The following is a 21843-nucleotide window of genomic DNA, read 5'->3' on the forward strand; positions in this document are numbered from 1 at the left end:
GAGAAGTTATCCTTTGATACTACTGAGTATACTACCTGAAAACACACACCCCTGTGGCACCTTCCATCAGGAGACCTTCAAATAATTCCCCAGGGTTCATTAAACACCCCCACACTCCTCAGAGATAGAAAAGAAACAAGGATGCTCCTTACAACAGACTTATGTGAGACACGGAAAAAATTCACTTGCTCGAGGTCATCAAACAAGATGGGGACAGAGTTTGGACCAGGGAATGTGAGCCTCCAAATCCCTGATCTAAGCATGTGGTACTTTTGGGGTCTCCTGTTCCAGGGAGGAAATGAGGAATCTGACTTCATGTTCTTAGAAGGCATATATTATATTATATTATATTATATTATATTATATTATATTATATTATATTATATTATATTATATTATATTATATTATATTATATTATATTATATTATATTATATTATATTATATTATATTATATTATATTATATTATATTATATTATATTATATTATATTATATTATATTATATTTATTATAATGCTATACTAAAGAATAAAGGATACAGACAGAAGGCTTAACAAGATACTAATCAAAAACTTGTGCCTGACTCCTCAGAGTCTGACACAGCTGGCTGTGATTGGTCATTAAGTAAAAACAATTCACATGTTGAATAAACAATCTCCAACTACATTCCAAAGCAACAAAACACAAGAGAAGCAATCAAATAATTATTGGTTTCATTTTCTCTGAGGCTTCTCAGCTTCCCAAGAGTAAAAACAAAGGTATTTTTCGAAAAAAACATGACAGTAACACTAAGCCCAGTACCAAAGCTCCACCTGCTCCCTGATGGAGCATCCCCAGTGCAGCAGTTCCTGGGAGTATGAAGGGTGCTGTGAAGGGAGCCCAGCTCTCACAGACTGCACGATTTCAGTGCAACATTCACGGGGCTGCTTTGCCCCAAAGGAAAGCTGAAGTTGGCTAAAAAAGGCAAGATTTCATTCTCACCTGTGAGATTACCAAATACAAGTGTGCTGAGTCAGAGCACTTTGATTTTCCTGGTAAACCAGGAGCAGACAGAGAGCTGTGATATCCTCAAGTCTGAAAGAATTAATTAACAGTGCAGTATCGTAAGGAGCTGGGGGAGGGGAACCTTGATTCATGTTCATCTTTAAATACATTTTCTTTAAATCATTTCCTTGTGCAATTACTCATATATTACAGATAATGTTCTTGTACTCGATTTGCCTTGCTGTAAAACAGCAACATAAACATTTTCCTCCTCCCTAATATCTTTGGAATCAAAGTTATCATCTGATGAGAGGTATCCAGGGGAACAGCATTCAATACAACAAATAATTTTTCATTGGTATTTATTTCCTCTTTAAAATATTAAAGTGCAAGGAAGGGAGTAGAAAGAGCCAAGGTCAATTCATACATAAATATTTAGCTTGGAGATGCAATTCCTGCTTCCATTACTTTGTACTCTTTTATTACTGTGTCCTAAGGACATGTACTGCCAGTAAACTGCAGTTTAAGTTTCCAGGCTTTTATTTTGTACTGAGTTCCCATAAAAGAGAGATTCCAAGTTCCATCTATTCCTGAACAATTAGGTAAATTCCTGTTCTGACAGACAAGCTAAGCAGTGGCAGCCCTGTCCCCCTGCATGAATCCCACGCCACCAGAACCTCTCTCCATGACAAAGTTGCAATGTTGCAAAAAGCAAACTTCTTAATCCCACCATGCTTCTCCCACATTTTTGCAACTTGCCACAAGCTTCTCCCACAACACTGAGTCATGGAATTGTTTAGGCTGGAAAATACCTCTAAAATCGAGTCACACTGTTAACCCAACGCTGACCAAGCCACCTGTAAACCATGTCCCCAGATGCCACATCCACACACCTTTAATTTCCCCCAAGGATGGTGACTCCACCACGGCCTTGTTCAGCTGTGCCAGTGTTTGACAACCCTTTCCATGAAGTAATTTTCCTTAAAATCCAGCCCAAACCTCCCCTGGCCCAGCCTGAGGCTGTTCCCTCTCCTCCTGTCCCTTGTGGGAGCACAGCCTCCCCTGCCCTGGCTGTCCCCTCCTGGCAGGAGCTGTGCAGAGCCACAAGGGCCCCCCTGAGCCTCCTTTCCTCCAGGCTGAGCTCCTTCCCAGCTCCCTCAGCCCCTCCTGGGGCTCCATTCCCTTCCCTGGCCACTCTCCAGCCCTTCCAGGTCTTTGTCACAAGGTCCCAGAACCGACCCCAGGATTCGAGGTGAGGTCTCACCAACGCCCAGCTCAGGGGGACAATCCCTGCCCTGCTCCTGCTGGATTTTTCAGAGGTTTCAAGATCCTTGGTGTGCATTCTCAACACAACCCTCCAGCAGGCAGCAGCCTCTGGCAGGCATCAGGTGAAGCCCTGGTGGCTGGGTGGGATGAGCCCAAGGAGGAGAAAAGCAAAGCCCAGCAGCGCAGGAAAATCCCCTCCAGCAGGGCTTCCCTCCCTGCACCAGCAGCTTGGCATGAACCACCATCCTCCTGAATTCCCTCCATCAAGCAAACGTGTGTGAAAGTCAAACTCAAGACCAAAGACTAAGAAAAATCTGCTAAAACATTTTCAAGCACTGCTATCTTTTACCTTTTCACTCCTCTTAACAGAGTTGTCACAGTGGAAAATCTAGAGGTTTCCTAAATGACTCCAGTCACCCTGAGAGCCCCAGAACAGGAGAGGATCTGCAGATTTACTGGGCACATGCTATGAGCACACAGACAAACACCTGCTGCTGCGCCACTGTAAATTCCTAGAATATCATTTAACATGGATGGGCATTGCAGGAACACAGCAGGAATGAACAGACACTAAATGCCCTGCAAAAGGAGAGAGCAGAGTAAGGGAAATGGATTGGAAGCCTAGGGGCATAAAGAAAAAGGAAAGTTTTGAAAAAACTCATTATAATTTGTTCTCTTTAGCTCTACGTTAATATCAATGCTGAGAACAATAGCAAAAAATAGGGTTGAAGCTAATTTTCAGAAGACATTAATTCCCTCAAGCTGACTGATAAATAACAGTGTTTTCTCTCCTCCTTTTTGTCTTTAATGGGATTCAAATTTTTCCATTTAATTGCAACAGCACTGGTTTCCCCACCCAGCTTTCTATACTCCAGTGAAGCACAGGGTGACCTTAATTGTGTACATGATGCTGATTTTGGTTCAAACAAGAAGTATGAGTGCCCCACATAGCAAATACAAATTTAAACAAACCCATGAAGACTCAAATCCCAATTCATTGCAGTCCAACTGCCTCCTTGCATGTCTAAACCACAGTAAAATTCCTGGCAGCCCCCATGATCACCTCACAGAGGAGCTGCCTGCACAGCTCTGTGGATGTGTACTACCAATAAAATACAGGTTAAGTTTCCAGGCTCCTGTTTTGTCCTGAATTCTCATAAAATGAAAATTTCCAGTGCCATCTAGTTCTGAACAATTATCTAAGCCACCATCCTGGCACTGACAGAGCCTGAGGAGTGACAGCTCTGCCTTCCTGCGTGAATTAGGTGCCAGTGGAATTTAAATCTGTGACAGCAAAAAGCAAATCTATTAATTCCAACACATTTCCCTAAAATTCCAGTGGCTTGTCAAGAGCTTCTTTCACAACATAGAACCACAACTTGTTTAGACGGGAAAAGCACTTTACTCTGCCCAAATGCCCAAACTTCTGTTCATATCCCTGCTTTATCAGTTCTGGGGTGATATAAAAAAAGATGAGGGTGTTGCAGACTTAGAGAGCAGCAAACCCCTCCTGTACATTCATGCAGCCAAAAAGAGAAGCCCACAAATTCCTGCCCATTCAGGTGATGGGCTTCCCTGCCACAAAGGGAAGAAAAGAGAAATATTAACATCAGTAAATGATCAAGCTTTCCCAAGGGTATTAGCTGCAATAGAAGGTTATCCACAAAACCCTGTGCCAATCTTCTTGCAGGTTTGACTGAAATAAAATCACCTGAGCACACACTTCTGCCACGGGACCTTTAGTTGTTTATGCAAAAGATGGATGGCCCTGACTGGAGGGGCAGCTACTCAATATTTTGTTTTATTCTTACTCTCAGCTCCGTGGGCCCATGAATTATTTACTGCACACTATGCAAACTGAGCTCCACAGAGAGAATTATTAATTTCCTCTCAGGTTTCTCCACAGCTATAGAATTTCTGGAGTTTCACCAGCATTCAGACACACTAACCACCCCACCTCAGAGCTCTGTGTTGAACTCTGTCCTTTCAGGCACTCAGAGATTGAGGATTAACCCACGTTAACATAATGAGATGTTCCCTGTGAAAAACGCCAATCACTTGTTTTTAGAATTTTAAAATATTAATAGTAATAAAATGGTTCTAAAAATAGCAATATAATTAGAGTAATAAAAATTTGGACAATTAGGGCTAGGGCAATACGAGACAATAGAAACAAAGAGTTAGGGACAGTCTGGGTACCTTTTCTGGGCAAAATAAGCCTGAAAAAGGACCCACATTAACAGAGGATTAACCCTTAAAAGCAACAGCCTGTTGCATATTCATACATCTCATCCATGATGCATCAATTCCATTCACACACAGGATTCTGTCTGGGCAGTGTCAGCTTCTGCCTCTGAATCCTGACGGCGTCTTCAGGGCTGAGGAGGCAGGAAGAAGTTCATTTCTTCTGATAATGGAGCAATAAATTCTCTTTCTCTGAAAGATTCAGGTGTCCTGTGGCTGCTATCTCACTGTGAGTCCTCTCTTTAAAAAAGTATCTCACATAGCATAGCTTCTATTTTAACCTTATGTTATAACCTAAAACTATATTTAACACACTACTTAAGAAAATGAATACAGTATAACTTTCTAACACAACACATACAATATTCATTTTAATATTTGCGAAAAGCCAATCATACAATAGGCATTTTTCACATTCCCCACTGGCAGCTCAGGGATTTTTAGGGTGCTCAGGGTCCTGCATGGCCCCCTCAAAGAGCAGCACTGAGTGCAGGTGTGATGTGACACCTAGAGCCCTTTTTGGGGCCCCACCTCACCCCCCACCCAGGGTAAGAGCTGATGCTCCCCTGCCTCAGCTCTCCAAAACTCACCCACGAGCACTCAGGAATTCTGCTGCAGAAATAAAGCATCACATGCTTAACACTCCTCCTCTCCCTGACTGGTACATTATGTGCTTCTTCAGCACCTACAAATCATATATTGCACTTCTAATTGGGCTTTGTTTGGGCTGGTTTTCTGTTTGCTTGGGGGGTTTGGCTGAGGTTTTTCGTGGGGTTGTTTGTTTGTTTGTTTGTTTGTGGTGTGCTCTGCTGGTTGGACTTTTTAATCCCACACTCACTGTTTGCCCCAGGTGAGGTAAAGTCTAAATGCAGATTTGGGGGTGAGAGGGATTTGGAGGGGCACATGATACAATCTTGCCTTCACCATGGTGCTGTTGGTATTTAACAGGTAATCAGATTAATTGAGAAACAGCAGAGAAGCATTAGTATGTGTTATCACTTATGCTAAATACAGCATCATCACACTTTTTTTCTTTCCCTCACTCTACCCCCTCTTCTGTTCCCTCTTCAATGGCATTATAATAAAGTCAGAAGTTTTAGAGGGAAAAAAGCCTGCAGTGGATTGTTCAGTTTTTTGTCCTGTCTAAATTAAAGTGACTCAGACAGAGTTCCCCCCATTTCCTCTGGGACACAATTCCACAGCCTCATGGATCTGCAGTAAGATTTTCATAATGCCCAAAGTAATTATTTGCTTGTTTTTTATCTCATTCTATTCCTTTCACTGTACATTAAATATTTCTCCCTTATTCCCCTTCCTTCCCTCTGAGGTACTCTCCCCTTCACAGCTCCATTCTCAGTTAGAGATCCAGAAATTAAATGGATTTAGATACTGTAAATCTCTGTTCAAAAGAGGAGAAATTGCTGTCACTTGTGTGCACTCTCAATATGTTAATTTGTCACTCCTGGAAATAAGAGGATGCTCAGGGGGAATATTCCAGGCAGAAAAAACATCCTGACATATACTTTTTAAAATACAAACACAGCAGGTGGCACATTCTGCCCTTACTGCACTTGCTGCTTTTCAAACCCACATTCAGTTTGATGCAAATATGCCACCAATTGCCAGTCAGTCCTCTCAAAAATCTCAGCATTAATCACCCCCAGACTTCTCTCCTCCACTCAAAAATCACTTTGTATACACCTTCACTCTGGATTTACATTGTAATACTACTCAGGATTTCTGCTAAATTTCTGTTTGAAATGCTCAATTCCGGCTTTTTTTTTAAGAACCAAAAACGTGAAAGTTTACCATCACTAAGCAAAAACTTATAAAGGAACTACTTGTTCTCAACTTTAATGGAAATTGGATCTGAAGTCTGAATATGGTGAGTGATCCCTCTGCCATCCCCTATGAGGAAGAACTCTGTGGGTAATCCAAAGTGAATAATCCAAATACTCTCCTGTATTTGCTGCAGCAGTTCTTGCATGAATTACCCTTGGCAAGCAGCATGATACAAGTTTGGGGTTTATGTATTGTTAATGCTGCTGCTGTTTCATGTTTTAAATATCTGCAAGTCACCCTGAAGTCAGTGACCTCTGGGAATTACACTAAAGGACACCAGGAAATTTAATATTTCTTTCACGGAAATGCTCATTTATTGAGCATTCTGTTAGCAGTAGCACTCATCAGCGTGGAAGCAAAACCTCTTTAAAAATTCAAACAAAACAAAACAAAAACAAACAAAAAAAATACAACAAAAAAAAAAAAACAGAAAAATAACCCCACAAGAACAAAAAACACAAAACAACAACCAAAAAAAAAAAAAAAAATCAAAACCACAGCATCAAAAAAGCCCACACCAAAAAATCAAACCAAAACCCAGGAGTGGTTCAGTATAGACAACTGCCAAGTGACCTTCAGAAATCACCAAGTAACATTCCAAAACATTACTTCCCAGCAATTATCAGAAATGGTTTTGTATTATTACTAGAAAATCAAAGTGCAAGGGTAAAGCAGATGTCCAGTGCAGCTGTACTCTGTATGTTAATTTATTTTTTTTACAATAAATATGCACAGAAATCTTAATAAACACCTTATAGGACATGGAAATTTTTGACACATGGAAAAGCTTTATTACAAAAGATGCAAAGTTGAGTGTTTACTTTAAAGGGGTTATTTTTGCTTGGAAAGTTCATTTAAGGACAATTAATTATACTTTCTTATTTTTGCAGGCTCTGGCCTTGGCAGTCTCCAGGGTTATCCCTGTGCCAACAGAGACGCTGTGTTTATTTCCAAGCTTTCCACTTCTCTGATCATTCCTACCACGTGCTGATAGCTGTTAGTACATACACCATCTCCCATGTTTTAATCATAAAAATATTTACTGTTTGTGTAGGAAACCCTATTGCCAACAAGAAATTTATTCAGGAAGCTGGGGAAATTTTTTGACCAACATTTGCATAGCAAAAATCTCTTTTTAAATGAGATTTTTTTTTTTTTAAACCTATTATTTTTTACTGGATCACATGGATCCATCCTCCCTGATGGAATGTTTGAACCTCAAGAACTGCTGCAGGGAAGTGCCTGGTTTAGAGCAGCTTTTTTTCAACAAAATAATTATTCAGATTGTATTTATGCTAAACTCCAAGTGGGTCTAGATTTAATTTATACAAAACAAGTGAATTCCCACTTCCCAAAATGAAACAGTGGGTGCAATGCAGCATCTCTGGCAAGGACCAAATGCGCTGTTCGTGCACAGGAGAGCCGTGGAGTCAGGGGGATGCTGGCAGCCATCCAGCCCTGCTCTCTGTACCTGCCTTGCCAGGCAGGAGAGCAGCAGAGGCCCCAGGGCACCTTCCAGAGAGGGAATGAGTCAGTGCTGGCACAGCAGCCAGACCACAGGAGCTCCCAGCCACCCATCTGAAAGTCAAATCCATCAGCTGATTGTGCCCTGTGCAGCCAGAGCCAGCAATGCAACACAAAAAATCTGCCTCAAAACCAGACCTTGAAGGGAAGGGGCAAAGATGAGTGACTGGTTTTATTTAGGTGGGTGATGGCTCCTGGATGTTTAATTAGGGTTGACTGCTGCACAAATTGAGCACATCTGGGCTGTCTGGCACAGGCTCTGACCCAGGCCCAGAGATGCACTGAGGTACCCAAAATATCCTGATCTATTGTAACTGCAGGGCCACTGATGAAGGCGGGGATGGTGAATCTGACTCCATGTTCTCAGAAGGATAATTTATTACTTTATGATACTATATTATATTAAAGAACACTATATGTACTGAAGAATACAGAAAGGATACTTATTGAATGCTACAAAGATAATAATGAAAACTGGTGACTCTCTCCAGAGCCCTGACACAGCTTGGCCCTGAGTGGCCAAAGAGTGAAAACAACTCCCAGCAGAACCCAATGGAACAATCACCTGTGGGTGAACAATCTCCAAACACATTCCACAGGTGAGCACAACACAGGAGAAGCAAATGAGATCAGAATTGTTTTCCTTTTCTCTGAGGCCTCTCTCTGCCCTTCAACTTCCCAGGAGAAAATCCTGGGCAAAGGAATCATGTTCAGGGAATGTGAATGCCACAGTGATCAGCCACTGTGGCACAGCAGCAGTGTTCTGCAGAGTGTAAATTTAACAGGCTTTTCCTCTCACATGCTTATTCCTTCCCATTTCTGAAATAAGCAGTGTGCAACTGTCGTGTGAGCACACGAGCAGAGCTGTGAGATACCAGCTGAGCTGGAGGAACAACAGGGAGAGCTGCTGCTGGCATGGTTAAGGCTATTAAAATATTAGCAACTGGCAAATATAACAGATAAATAGATGCTTTTGTAAACAAACCTAGAATGGGCTGCTGGTAAATTCAAAATATTCAGATCAGTTTTGCTTGTGAAGGGAGATGTTCAACCACTGAAATTAAAGACAAGAGCTAGGTGCTGTACCCCACGTTTCAGGCTAAGGAGCAAAATTTGCAGCCAGGAGCTATCTCACAGTGACTCTGGTGGACATTTAGCTTAAAGAAAGGGAGATTCTTTCAGTGCCAGCCACCCTCCCAGCCTGAGAGCATCCAGCAGCCCACTTCAAGCTTTATTTTATGTCTGCTTCCTCACTCTTTCTGTTCTGGCAAAGTCCCCTTCTCTATTTCTCTCCCTTCTGCTATAAATTTACCATATTCTCCTTCCCATCACACTCTCCATCACTAACCCCCACCACACACCAGGATCCTGTCAGCTGCCACCCTTCTTGCTTGACTGTGGCACTGCTCCTGTTTCTGCTGCTGTTTCAATTTCCCCCTTATACAAATGCAAAGAAAACATTCTTCAGGGTATCAAAAAACCCCAGTAATTTGTGCCTCTAAAGCATTGAGCAGTTGGCTCTTCAAGCATTCCAAAGTTATACACAACAAAGCCACCCCTGTAGGTTTAATCAACAATTAAGAGGGGAAAGGGAGTTTCTGTTAAAGAGGCTCATTAGGAGAGGAGTTGGTACCATTGCAAAACTGGGAATTGCCTCTCCAGTCTGGGATGAGAAGGCAACAAGGAGGAACAATGAGAAGGTCATAAGCACTTGTGCCCAGCCACTTGACAATCACACCCAAGCTAGAGACCAGAGAAAGCCCAGAGCAGACTTCCTAGAGAGATTCACCTCTTTTAAACAGGTGGACGTGAATAGAAATCACCAGAAATAACTCATTATTGTTTATCTTGGTGCTTTTCTTAAGAATGAAGAACAAATTAGCAAAAAATTCTTAGTACCAGCTGAAAGCAGTGGCAGAGTTACACAGACAGCTTCTTGCCTCAGCTGGTTGGGGCTTTTTAAATCTACCTCTCAGCCACAGACCTCTGCAGAAACATCAAAACTACAAAATATTTCCCTGAGAGTGAGTGACTGTGGTAGAAATACACTGCACTTTACACTTTCAGCAACAACTGTTCCCATTAGAGCACTGAATTCCCACCTAGGAATGCAGAATGAGATTTGGGCTGCCCCCACCTAAGTGGGTACATGTTGACAGCAAATCCCTTTTCTGGAGAAAGGAACCATCAAGCTCAGCAGCTTCCCATCCTGCTGACAGAAGTGCTCTTCTGCTTATCCAGCAAATGCTGCTGCACTTCCAGTAAACATTTCTAAAGGAAGAAAGGCCCATTATAGAGCAGTCAGATTGCTTTAATTCCCTTCTTCCTCCCCTGCTTTGTGCCCTACTTCTACTAGTTGGTCACAATCACACACTGCTTTTCACTCCTACAAATCATCATTATCTTCTCAAATAAACAAAACCACGTGGCACCATTACCATCCCCAACTCCACACTCTGTCATTTAAAAAAAAAGACCCTGAAAGCTCACTTCAAAGTTGATATATTTCTCTATTTAGGATTTCTTTTCTTCCCTCTGCGATTGAGGGCTGATCTTTGAGTCAGTACTAAGGGGAGGAAGATTCACACACATTCAGATTAAGGTAGCAGCAAAGAATTCAGCAGTGCTGGAGTCAAAAGCACAATATTCCAATAATATCCCCAGCACAGCCTGAAGCCCTACTTCTGCTCACACAGGTAATGATACTTCCTTCAAATTCAAAAGAGGGAAGGATTGATTCTCAACAACAAAAAAAAAATTGGGTAAACTCTGGCTGAAGTGGTGATACTCTTGATTTTGTTGTTCTTTACAGCATTGCAGAGGAGAAGATTGGAGCAGCCCTCCTTCACTCCACAGCTGAATTCACAGCCAGGAGCTGCTTCCCAGTGATTCAACACAGTCACTACCAGCAACGAAGCTGAGATTGACAAGGATATATGTGGAAAAAAAAGTGATAAACTCTGTTTCCTCTGTAAAGCCAGATCTGAAGCCGTTTCAGCTAAGAAAACATGAGATATGGGACACTTTGAGCACTTCCAGCACAGAAGGAGCAGCATGGCTGAACAAAGAGCTTTGCGTAACCGGAGGTTGCTCAGGCTGCAGCACTGATCTGTGCCCACACAACATCATCAGCTGTCAAACCCCACAGCCTTCCTGAGAGATGAACTCAAAAATATCAAGGAACAAGAGCCAGGTCCCATCCTCCCAAAATTCATAAGCAGCTCAATCATTCTTCAACTACATGAGCAGCACCGCTTCAAACGGCGGCAGAATTCACCAAGTCGGTTTGAATTCCCAAGGCTGCAGTCCCAGGGGATCCAGCTGGAGAAAAGAAATCCAGCAACTGGCCTTGGATTGATTTACAAGCACTACTTAAAAGAAAACAAGATAACCAGAAGAGACCAAGCACTAAGTAGGTTCTTTCTTCCTGGGGTTTCTTGTCCTGTTTTACCAGGACTTCCCAGAATTACATCATCCCTAACTGGGGCATTAAACAACACCTTAACAGCCTCCTTTCTCCAGAGATCCTTGTTTTCTTCAGCTGAAATTTCTTTCTTAGCAGCATTTTCCTCTGGAACATGCTATGTCCTGCCATCCAGTTTACAAAGCATTTGACATCTCTGAACTGCAGTGATAGATGGGATGTATTTATTGGATATTAAAAAACAAGCAGGACTGATTAAATGATGCATAGTCTGATTAAGACAGTAATTGTCTCCTTTACCATGAAGATGTATGATCTTTAGAGCTCACAATAATGAACCCTTTTTTGTTCTGTAATGACAAGTGCACAGAAAAATAGGACCAGGCTGTGAGAAGCCCTCATTGATGCCATCAACAACATCCACCACCTTTGTGTGCCAGCTCTTTTTCTCTGGTTTTGCCTGGAATGGCATTCAAAGTAAGGGACAGCACCAGGCCAGGAAGGTGGCAGGGTATGAGGTAGGTAAGGATGTCTCAAATAAAAGCAGATTCCATCTAAATGAAGGCACATCCAAGTAGAACCACCCAGCACAAACAGGGGAGAGCACCAGCTAAAGAAAAATAAGAATACCAGGAACTGTGAGTGGTATAAAAAAAGTGACTCCGGGCTGAACACATCGGCTTAAATGAGCCAAGTAACGCTGCTCCATAAAACCTTCCAGAAATACCACAAGAGCCATATACCACCTTTTTATCAAGAATATGAGCTCAGAGCCCAGGAATGGCAACCCATGAGCCCTTCCCCAGGGGAGTGGAGCCCTCTGCTACTGAAGCAAGGGGAGACACAGAAGGTTTCCTGCTTCACAGATGGAAACCTGGACTACAACTTGTTCACAGCAGCAGGTGACCCCTGCATGCTGCTGCTGTTTCAAATACATGTAAGGAAAGTCTCATCTATGGATGTTTCTATGAGCATTTTTTTGGAAGCTCAGTTACATTTTTAATCTGTGCCTTACAAGATACCGAGGAAACAGACTGCAGCAGTTTCCATAAAAAATTAAGGGATGTCTCTCTAGAAAGACAGAGGGCTTTATATAGCAATGCACACACACACACATCCTGCTGCTCGTCACCCAAACACCGTAAGGCTTTCTGGGGATGTCAACCAGGCTGCAGGATTTCTGTGGGAAAGCAGAAGTGCTATCACTCTCATCACTGAGCAAACCCATGCACGCAGTCAGATTTTGGTAGGTGGATTTCAGACAACATCTGCTACTTTTATTCTTTTTCTTAATTAGGGCCACGTTAAATCAGTCTCAAATTTGCCCACTGCCAAAATATTTAAGTTCCAATGCACACCTCTCCATTGTACATTCAGTGCTTCCTATTCAAGCAAAGAACAATACCTGCCAATACACATTCCTGCACCTCACTTATAAAATCACAATGAAAATTACCAGAGGCATAAAACAACTATTATGATAAATAATGAGCTTTAAAAAACCCACACCGTACACACAGAGAGAATCAGAGACACTGATCCTTCTGTGCTGAACGTTATTCAAGAGGATTGTCAGAGCAATGCTGAACAGATCAATTTATTTCTCTTTCTTCTCTCCACTTAACTGGATTTCATGTACAAAAGTAATTGTTCCTATAAGAAACAACCCTTGTCCATGGCTTTCGAGGTTCAAAGCCTCAGACCTACATCTTTACTACTATTCGGGTTTCCATGGCAACAGATGATGGTGCCTTCTGAAAAAAAATAATATATATACTTTAATATTCTACAGTAAGTGCCCCAAATCATTCCCGTAATATTAATGAAAACTGGAGCACGTGGGCCTGCACGCAGAGCATAACAGACTTTAAAAGTACAATTAAACAAGAGAAGCAGAGCTCAGGGACTCGCAGGAGGGTGGATGGTTAAAAAGGGCTCTGCATTTGTAAAAGAGAAGGATTATCCCTCCGAGATTCACAAACGCCTTTATACACACAGTGACCTTTCGTTGCCGCTGTCGAAAGAGGCAGTTTCACAACATCACCTTCTTAGGATTAATTGTTTATGTATTAGAAAACAAATCGAGCCAGCCGGGGATAAAAATAAAGTGGAATTGTGGCGCTAACAGCTCCCCAGAGGGAGAGAAAAGTGATTATTGAGTTAAATGGCTGCATTGTTAACAACTGCCACACAGAGCAGCTCGCTCAGAAAGGCCCGTTTTTCACCGCCAATTTACTGACAGCAAAACCTGAGAAAATGAACTCCTACTAAATTAAGGCTTCCCCCAAAAATTTCCTTGCAGTTTGCTCCCTTTTCATCTTCTCTCCTGGCTGGACGAGCCCTGTGTAATGAACTCTCAGCTGCCGCAACTTCGCGATGTGGCAGCAGCCCTTGGGAGCGTTCGAGCTCTGCCAGCAAAGCAAGGAGCAGGACGGGGGGGAAATTAAATTAAGCGCTGCTATCAGAAGAAAAACAAGTGTTAAATAATCTGGTGTTCAGGTCAACAGCCCCCATGTAAACCCTCTGTCCTACTTTCCCCTCCCCGGATGCTTTTTCACAGCTGCAAATGACTTTAATATCTTTATTTATCCGCCTGTTGTGCTAAAAATGCTCACAAAACAGACAATAGCAAAGTGTGCGGCAACTGCAGGAACACCCCGCATGTTCTGGTGGGAGAAAAACCACGCACGGACTTTCAGGAGAAGAACTTCCCTGTAAGTCATGCTGTCCAAAATCCTGAAAGAACTGGGTACCGCTGTCATTACCTGGTGCTACTTCTGCGTCTGGCACGGAAAAGTAAAGCATTTAAATTAGAGCTGACCCTAGAGCTGACAAAAAGTTTAGAACCTCGAAAAGCATATGTTGAGTTACAAATAAATACAAAGACTGCAGGGAAGGGGAAGTAATTGCTGGGGAGAAGAGTTATAAATAGAGTGATAGAGAAATTACATAAAGAAATGAGTGGTAGCCAGCTCCCTCAGGATGAATGCCAGGGAGAAGCCATGAGCATTCTGCTCTCTTTGTAGTATTCCTAATTTTACGTTGGGAATAACACAAAGCAGCGGCAGCTGTGCAAATCAGGTAGGAACTGACTACATTTCCTCTTGACTTGTGCCTTTCCTATTTCCTACTCCAGCGATCGCTTAAGAAAATAAGTTTAAAAAAAAAAATAACAGCCAACAACTTGCACAGTGATTTTTCGGGATGTTTAACAAAAGGCTGCTGTATAAACGCAGTAGTCTTTGAAAAATAATCGGAGACGGGAGGTATTTGCATCCTAAAAGTTATGGAGAGAGCACCACCTGATGGAAGATGCGGAAAGACACCGATGGCGTTAGCTGGAGCCACTCCAAACTTCACGGAATTTTCAGGGACAAAGAAGTGCACCTGCAAAATTTTGCTTTTTGCCATTCAAAAAAAAAAAAGAAAAGAAAAAAATCAGCTACAGGGACACAATCCAGACCGGTACACTTCACAGCAGAGTAGAAAGCTTTAAGAGTAGAAAGCTTTCTTCTAATTTCAGTGCCACAAGCAGCTCAGAAAACAGTTATTAAAATCAGTGCCTCTTACTTTGGATGGTAGGATGCACACTCAAATAGGAGGGAGAAGGGGATTCTAATGATTTTTTAAAAACCCTCACAGTTACTATTTCCACTGAACTGATAATTAAAATATTTCATGGCCTTCCTAAAAATAATTGAAATCTGTTAAATTTTCATGCGTTTAGCTCATATTATATTATCTCCCTCAAATACAAAGTGTCTTCTGCCCCCTTAAAACTTTGCTATTTTCCCAGAACACTCTTCTTTCCAAGCATCTGGCTAAATGATTCATCAAAAGCCCGGGATCTAATCACAATTGATATGACAAGTGTCAAGAACACGAAAACAGTTGGAAGGGAGAGAGAAGAAGGGGGGGAAATAAATAGCTCCGCATATTGCTTACTCAAGGAAGCAGTTATTTAACTAGGTTAGATTTCCCAGCCTCTCTAATAAATCTGTGCTTTGTGCAGTTGCCTAGCAATGTAAACACGATCCCGGTGGTGTCAAAGCCAGCCGGGTTGGTGACAACACGTCCTCGGGCGAGGGTCTGCCCGGCCCTTGCCAGCCAGCCCCGTCCCTGAGCCCAGCCTGCGCCCAGGGGCTCGGGGAAGGTGGGCACGGTGCTCAGCACCTCCGCCACGCCGCTGCTGCTGCTTCAAAACAGCGAGACGGAGTCATCCGAGCTGCTGCTTCGAGTCACAGAAACCTTCTTGTGTTTGAGATGAACTCAACTTAGTTTCGTGCCTCCAGCACGCCTAAGTCACAGGCAATGAGATGTATCCCTGCGTTAAGCGACACAACACAGGGGAATTTTACTCGTCTTAAACATACAGGTAGTTTTAAAATACTTTTTTTTTTCCTAAGTCAAGAGAGAAGAAAGCTATAACAGCTTATCTTTTAGCATGAGCACAAACTGCAGTGAGAAAATTAATGTATTGCAAGATCCAGGAGAAAAACAAGACCCATGTAGCTTTGGATTACCTACAGAATAGCACAGGAGGAGAAAGCCAGCTCTATAAGCACCTGTCATCTTCGAGTAATTCAAACTATGCCTAAAGGAACTCGTAGGAGTGGGAAAAGAGCCGGCTACTATTACTGTACACATGCCAGGGAGCAAAGTACTCCTAAACATCAGCGACAGACAAAGTGACAATTGGGAAGGAGCCGACCCAGTGGCTGAGCCCCCCGAGAAAGTTCCTGGAGCTGTGACATGCAAGTGCTGAAACAGCTGCCCCTAAACTTCCCAGAGCAAGCCCAAACCCCTTCCCCCGACCGGAGGGGAAAGGCAGCGGCTCCCCCCGCGCCGCACATCCCGCAGGAGCCAACTCCTGCCTTGGGCTCGCAAACCACCAAAAAACGCCTCGCGTGTCGCCAATCCCAGCAAAAAGGCCATGCTGTCACCTCTTGCCGCACGCAACTTTGGCAGGAACGAGTCCCCCCGGCCCCAGCCCCGGCGGGACCCCCGCACGGCCGGGCAGAGCCCCTCGCATCCCTTCCGCGGCGCCTCCGCGGGTACCGGCGGGTACCGAGGCTGCTCGCTGCCGCTGGCCAGCGCCTTGCGAGGCGCCTCCATCCCCTGCCGCTCGCCGGATGGCACCGGGAGCTCCCTGCGAGGCCGCGGGGCTGGAGGCACGGACGAGGCGCGGAGTTCGGGCTGTCGGGAGAGCCGCCCGCGGCCGGGGGTACCGGGAGGACGCAAGAGCGGGGCACCGGCCGGGCGGGCATCACTCACCTGGGAAGACCTGTCCGTCCGCCCTGGGCAAGAGCTGCAGGAAAAAGACGATCGCGGCCACGCCGGTCATCCTTCCCCGGAGTTCACCTGCCCTCCCCGCTGCCGCGGAGCCGCTGCCTGCCCGCCGGTATCCCCCGCATTGGTGGCCGTGCGCGGCGGCGGCCCCGGCAGCCGGAGCCGCGGTGCTGCTCGGAGCGGCGGCGGGCGGGGAGCGCAGCGGGGCGGGCGGGGGGCGGGCGGGAGGTGCCCCCCGAGCCCAGCGCCGGCCGCGCCCGCGCAGAGCCGGCCCCGCTGCCCCGCCGCGCCGGGGGCACCCCCGGCCGCCTCCGCCTCCGCCGGGGGAGCGGCTGCCGAGCGGAGCGCAGGTTTCGGGGGGCTCGGTGCCTATTCAAGGCCGGCTGCGCGCACGCACAGCGCCCCGCGGTAGCGGCTGGAGCGCAGCATCGCGCGGCGCTGGCAGGTTTGCTGCCGCTGCCCTGGCTCCGGCGGGGATGGCGAGCAGCGAGGGGCTGGCGTTAAACGGAGGGCTGGGATTGGGGGTGGGATTGGGGCCGGGAGAGGCGCGGGGATGGGATGGGATGGAGGGAGCGACCCTCTGCTGGAGCCAAGGAGGAGATAGCCCCCCCCCCCCAGCCCTGTTGTTTGATGGGGCGGCTGCTACGAGCAGCTCACGGGCACCTACAGCTGAAAATAGTCATTTCCATCCTTATTCACTTTACTTTCGGGAGTTCACTGCTGAACAGCGAGTCTCACCGCGCCCTGGGCACTCCTAGGGCTTAGGCACAGGCAGGGAGACAATTCCGGGCACAATTCTAAGAATTGCTCTCCACAGGTAACTTCTTGACCCAAAATACTGAGGCGGGGGTAAAAACCCGAGGCCCTGAATAGGGATCAGATCAGTCTGGATCAGTCACCCGGGCTGGATTGGCACAGGAGGAGGAGAGCAGTGACCAGCCGGACAGAGCACCTGTGCCAGCCTTGGGCAGTGCCTGCAGCGGGGCTGGCAGCGGGGCGGGCGGGCTATCACTGCCGGCTGCAGCCGAGCCCCGCTCCCTCCCGCCGCTCCTGCCCGGCCCCGCCGGCGGCTCCGGCGCTGCCGGGCCCGAAGGGGGCGGTGTTGGACCGGCGGCGGCCGCGGGGCTGCCCCGGGCACGGGCAGCGCTCCCGCTCCGAACCGCGGCAGGAGCATCGCGGTGTGTTTAAAACAACCGCCCGGCGATTCATTTTAAGCACTGCGAGAGCGCCGGAGACTTAGAATGACGGGAGAATTATCAGTGATGTTTTTGCCCGACGTCCGGGAGGAATGATGCATCTGACTCCATTGATATCAGAAGGCTAATAATTACTTTATTATACTGTATTATTCTATACTATATTACACTACATCTAAACTGAATCTGCCAAGCACCTAACTGCACTGCCCAGAATCTCGTGACTGCCTGCTGACCACAGCCTGCCCACACCTGGCCCTGACAGGCCAAGGAAACCAAACACCATCACTCTGGGTAAACCATCTCCACATTGCATTCTGCTTTGGCACAACACAGGAGCAGCAAATGAGATGAGAATTGTTTTGATCATTCTCTTCTCTGCTTCTCTCAGGTTCAGAGAAAGTGAATCCCACAGAGCCTGGAAGTTTCTTAGGGGCCAGGCTGTCCTCAGGACTCAGCCTGCTGGGACAATCAGAAATTTCTTTACTGAAAGAGTGGTCAAGCACTGGAGGAGGTTAGCTTGGGGAGATGTAAAAGGCACGTGAATGTGGCACTTGGGGCATGGGTTGGTGGTGGGCTGGGCACTGCTGGGTTAATGATCTTAAAGGTGTTTTCCAGCCAGAACTGTGCCATGGCTCTGGAGTAACCACTGAAGAATTGCACATTGCAGCCCTTGACTGCGAGAGCACCGCCCTGGGAGCCAACAGAGACAGCATCAGCATGCAGCAAATACTCCCCCTCAGCTGTTCACAGCCTGAGCCAGAAATGAGCTTGAGAGGTGCCTGTATCTCAACAGAGAGAGGTTTGGGTTGGAAGGACCCCAAAGCCCATCCAATGCCATCCTGCCATGGGCAGGGACACCTTGCACTGTCCCAGGCTGCTCCAAGCCTGGCCTCGGACACTTCCAGGGATCTGGGGGCAGCCACGGCTTCCCTGGGCAACCAAATCCTATCCCCAGCCCTAAAACCCCTCCAATCAATGATGTGTGACCCTCTCTTTAGGTGTCAGCATCACTTCAGGAATTAAGGCATGCCTCTATCTTTCATTTAGCACAAGGACAATCACAAACCAGTACAGAAGATGAAGGGAGAGCAGAGAACCGAACAACAAGAAGAAAAGCTCACTAAATAATCTGCCAGGCAGCAGAAAGGATCCAGCCAGCACAGTAGACATAGAAATCACTGGAGTAATTCTTAGGTCAGTGCAAATTGCCTGGGCAATAAGAACAGAAAGTCTTGAAACACAGGGATGGTGCTGGTAAGAAGTGAATAAAACAGTAGCAAAGAACAGCTAAACAGTAAAAAACAATCTCTAAATAAAGTTGTTTTCACATCAACTAAATAAAAGGGAAGAAACAGAAGCAAGTCTGGCATTCATGTTCAGAGTGACAAAAAATTGGCAGACTAAGTGAATTCCTGAGGTCCAAGGAGCTCAGGGAGTGAAAAGGAGAGAAACTTAATACTCCATGGAGGGGAGATTTTCAAACCAAGAAGTGTGCATCATAAGCAAGGTGAAGGGTGGGAGGGAAGATCCAGATAGAGAAGAAAGGTTAGAAATAAATTGCCTGCAAGAATCTAGGAAAGAACTGACAAGAGACAACTGTCTTGGACATCAAATAGTGCAAAGGCAAACATTAGGCTGAACTAAAATAAGGCTAAAACCTTATGAAAGATTGTCTGAACTCAAAAAGTCTTGTGAGAAAGGAAAACAAAATATATAAGATGCAGGATGACTGCAGCAAGAGCAGGATAAACTAAAATTAGGCAGATGTAAGCACAAAATCCCAAAGTCTGAAATTATTTCAGCTAATGGCAAAGTCAATAGACATTTGTAACCCAGGAGGATTGAAATAGTCTTCCAGACAACAACAACATCTTTGAGGACTAGATATATAGTGGTGGGATGAAATCCAGCTATTAAAAGAAGTTGTAAGGCTGGAGAAGGGAAATGAGAAAACATGCTGCAGATAAGGAATGTGTAATTTAAAAATAAAGAGCCATGCCATCAGTATAACTCATTTACAGCTAAGGGAGCTCCTGAAATTCAAACAGAGCCATAATGTTGGTTCAGAAACCATCAAGCAAGACAGGGACAAGTTGTGCTCTAAAACTCAGGTGTTCACAAAGCAGTAATGCACACAAAAGCTTTGATAATAGGTGGCTTTGGAGCTGGCATGAAGAAATAAAATCCCTACAAAAGGAATTTGTTAGACTTCTACATTTCAAGGCTAGTATGTATTACATGATATTATTTTCTGAAAATGGTAAAGAAAAGTTCTAGGTCTGATCTCATCCTGGTGTACAACACCACAGCTGATTTTGCTGTTACTAATAACTCTCAAGTGGCTTAAAAAAGAAAACATTGACATACTCTGAAGTTTTCTTGAGCTTGTTGCTTGAGGCTTCTTGACTCTGTAAAACTGTTCCCTCACTGGGTCAGATGAGACAAAAAAAATGTAATTCTTTGGTTTCCAGGGACAAGCTGTACTATTTGTGGTGGGGCAAATGAAGTGCTAAACAACTGAAGGCACTGTCTCGTTAGGAGAGCTGATGCATTTAATCAAGGAAACACATTAAACAAGATCAGCTCACCAAACTGAATCAATACATATGTTTTTGAAGTACTTAAAAAAGTTAGCATGTAAATACCCAATCCTACTACCAGGCTAGAAAGGGAAGTTGGAGGAACTCCTCCAGTCCCCTGCAGTGTGTACAGCATCTCACAGCTCCAGCAGAAAGCTGACTCACAGACCACAGCCAGGCTGCCTCTGCTCCAGACATCACAGCTCCTCTGCCTGGAAATGAGTATTCCACAGCCCATGTGCTTTTTTTGAAGGGTAGGAAAAGATCTTTCTGCAGTTCTACAGGATTCTTTGAGGGTACACAGGTCCCCAAAACACAGCTCTCACTCAAGTCTGGCTCTAGGCAGAGTCCTAGAGGTACAGGAGAAGCTTCATTCCACACACCCGTGGGTGCTTAAAGAGAACCTCAGCTTTGACAAGTTCAGTACACACCAAGATCAGTCAGCTCAATACAGCAAACTGTTTTTTTTTCTCCTGAGGAAAGCAGTAAATATGTACTTACAAATAAATACTCACACAACTTACAGCTTTCATTACAGAGCTTGCTATTAGGCAGCATCTGGTTAAAAAACAGGATTGATGGGTGAAAGTTTTAGGTAAACTTCAATGGGTAGATTAAAAGTTTTCACTTCTTTATATTGTGCACTGAAAGTTTAGGTCTAGAATATGATCTGTTGAGCTTTTGTTGTCATGGTGTTAAGGAAAGGAAACTTAACACCTCAGGTCATTCTCTTGATACCATTTGCAACTTCACCATCTGCCTTCCTGATTACAATTTTTTATTATTAGAAACAAACTGTCTCTCTAGTACTAGCTTCACTTCTTTGTGCAGATTCATCCATTTTTATAGATATATATGTGCACAACCAGACATGCCATCACCACAGGAAAAATAAACCCACACCACACCTGTGCAGAAACTTCACCACTGAGGAGTTAATAATAAGCCAGCTCAGTGAGTGTCAGGGAGAAGACCTCTGCCCAGTTCTCTGTACCCTGTAAGTGGTGCCTTATCTGTTTTTCCACTCCCACCAAGTAATCAGCACAATTACAGATAATTATGTGCTCAAATACAGAGCCCAGCTGCTTTTTCCAACCTGGTTACAAGTTGAAATCATTAATCGATGTCACACACGTTGGCATTGATCTCTCATGCATTATCCTCCTTAATAAGTTTCTTCCTTTCTGAAAATAAAGAAATTAACTACCAGCCATCAATTATTCAGAAATACAAGTTCACCTTTAGACACAAGCACAATGACACCTTCTGGGAAATGCTAAAAGGCCCCGGATCCAGCAGGTTATTTTGACAATGCTGGATCATGGAAAAGCAATCTATTAATACCATAGGCAGACACATGTAAATAGAAAGGTACAGCAAGGAGGCAACATCAAAACAGTCTGAAAATGTCAAACAGCCCAGCAGTTGCTCTTCAGCAGCAGCAAGTTTTGTATTTAAACTTTATCTTCCCATATAACAGAATAAGAGTCA

General features: G+C 44.8%; 1 protein-coding gene across 1 annotated transcript in view; it reads right to left on the reverse strand.

The window, feature by feature from the left end:
- PTPRT (protein tyrosine phosphatase receptor type T) overlaps positions 1–16629 on the reverse strand; it is a gene marked incomplete at its 5' end in the record, with an annotated part of 453063 nt that extends 436434 nt beyond the window's left edge. Inside the window, one exon of the mRNA XM_084218107.1 lies at positions 16560–16629. Within this exon, the coding sequence (XP_084074233.1) occupies positions 16560–16629 (70 nt within the window). The remainder of the gene's footprint in view (positions 1–16559) is intronic.
- Positions 16630–21843: the final 5214 nt, after the last annotated feature.

Source organism: Fringilla coelebs, assembly GCF_963513975.1.
Source record: "Fringilla coelebs genome assembly, chromosome: 18".
NCBI lineage: Eukaryota > Metazoa > Chordata > Aves > Passeriformes > Fringillidae > Fringilla > Fringilla coelebs.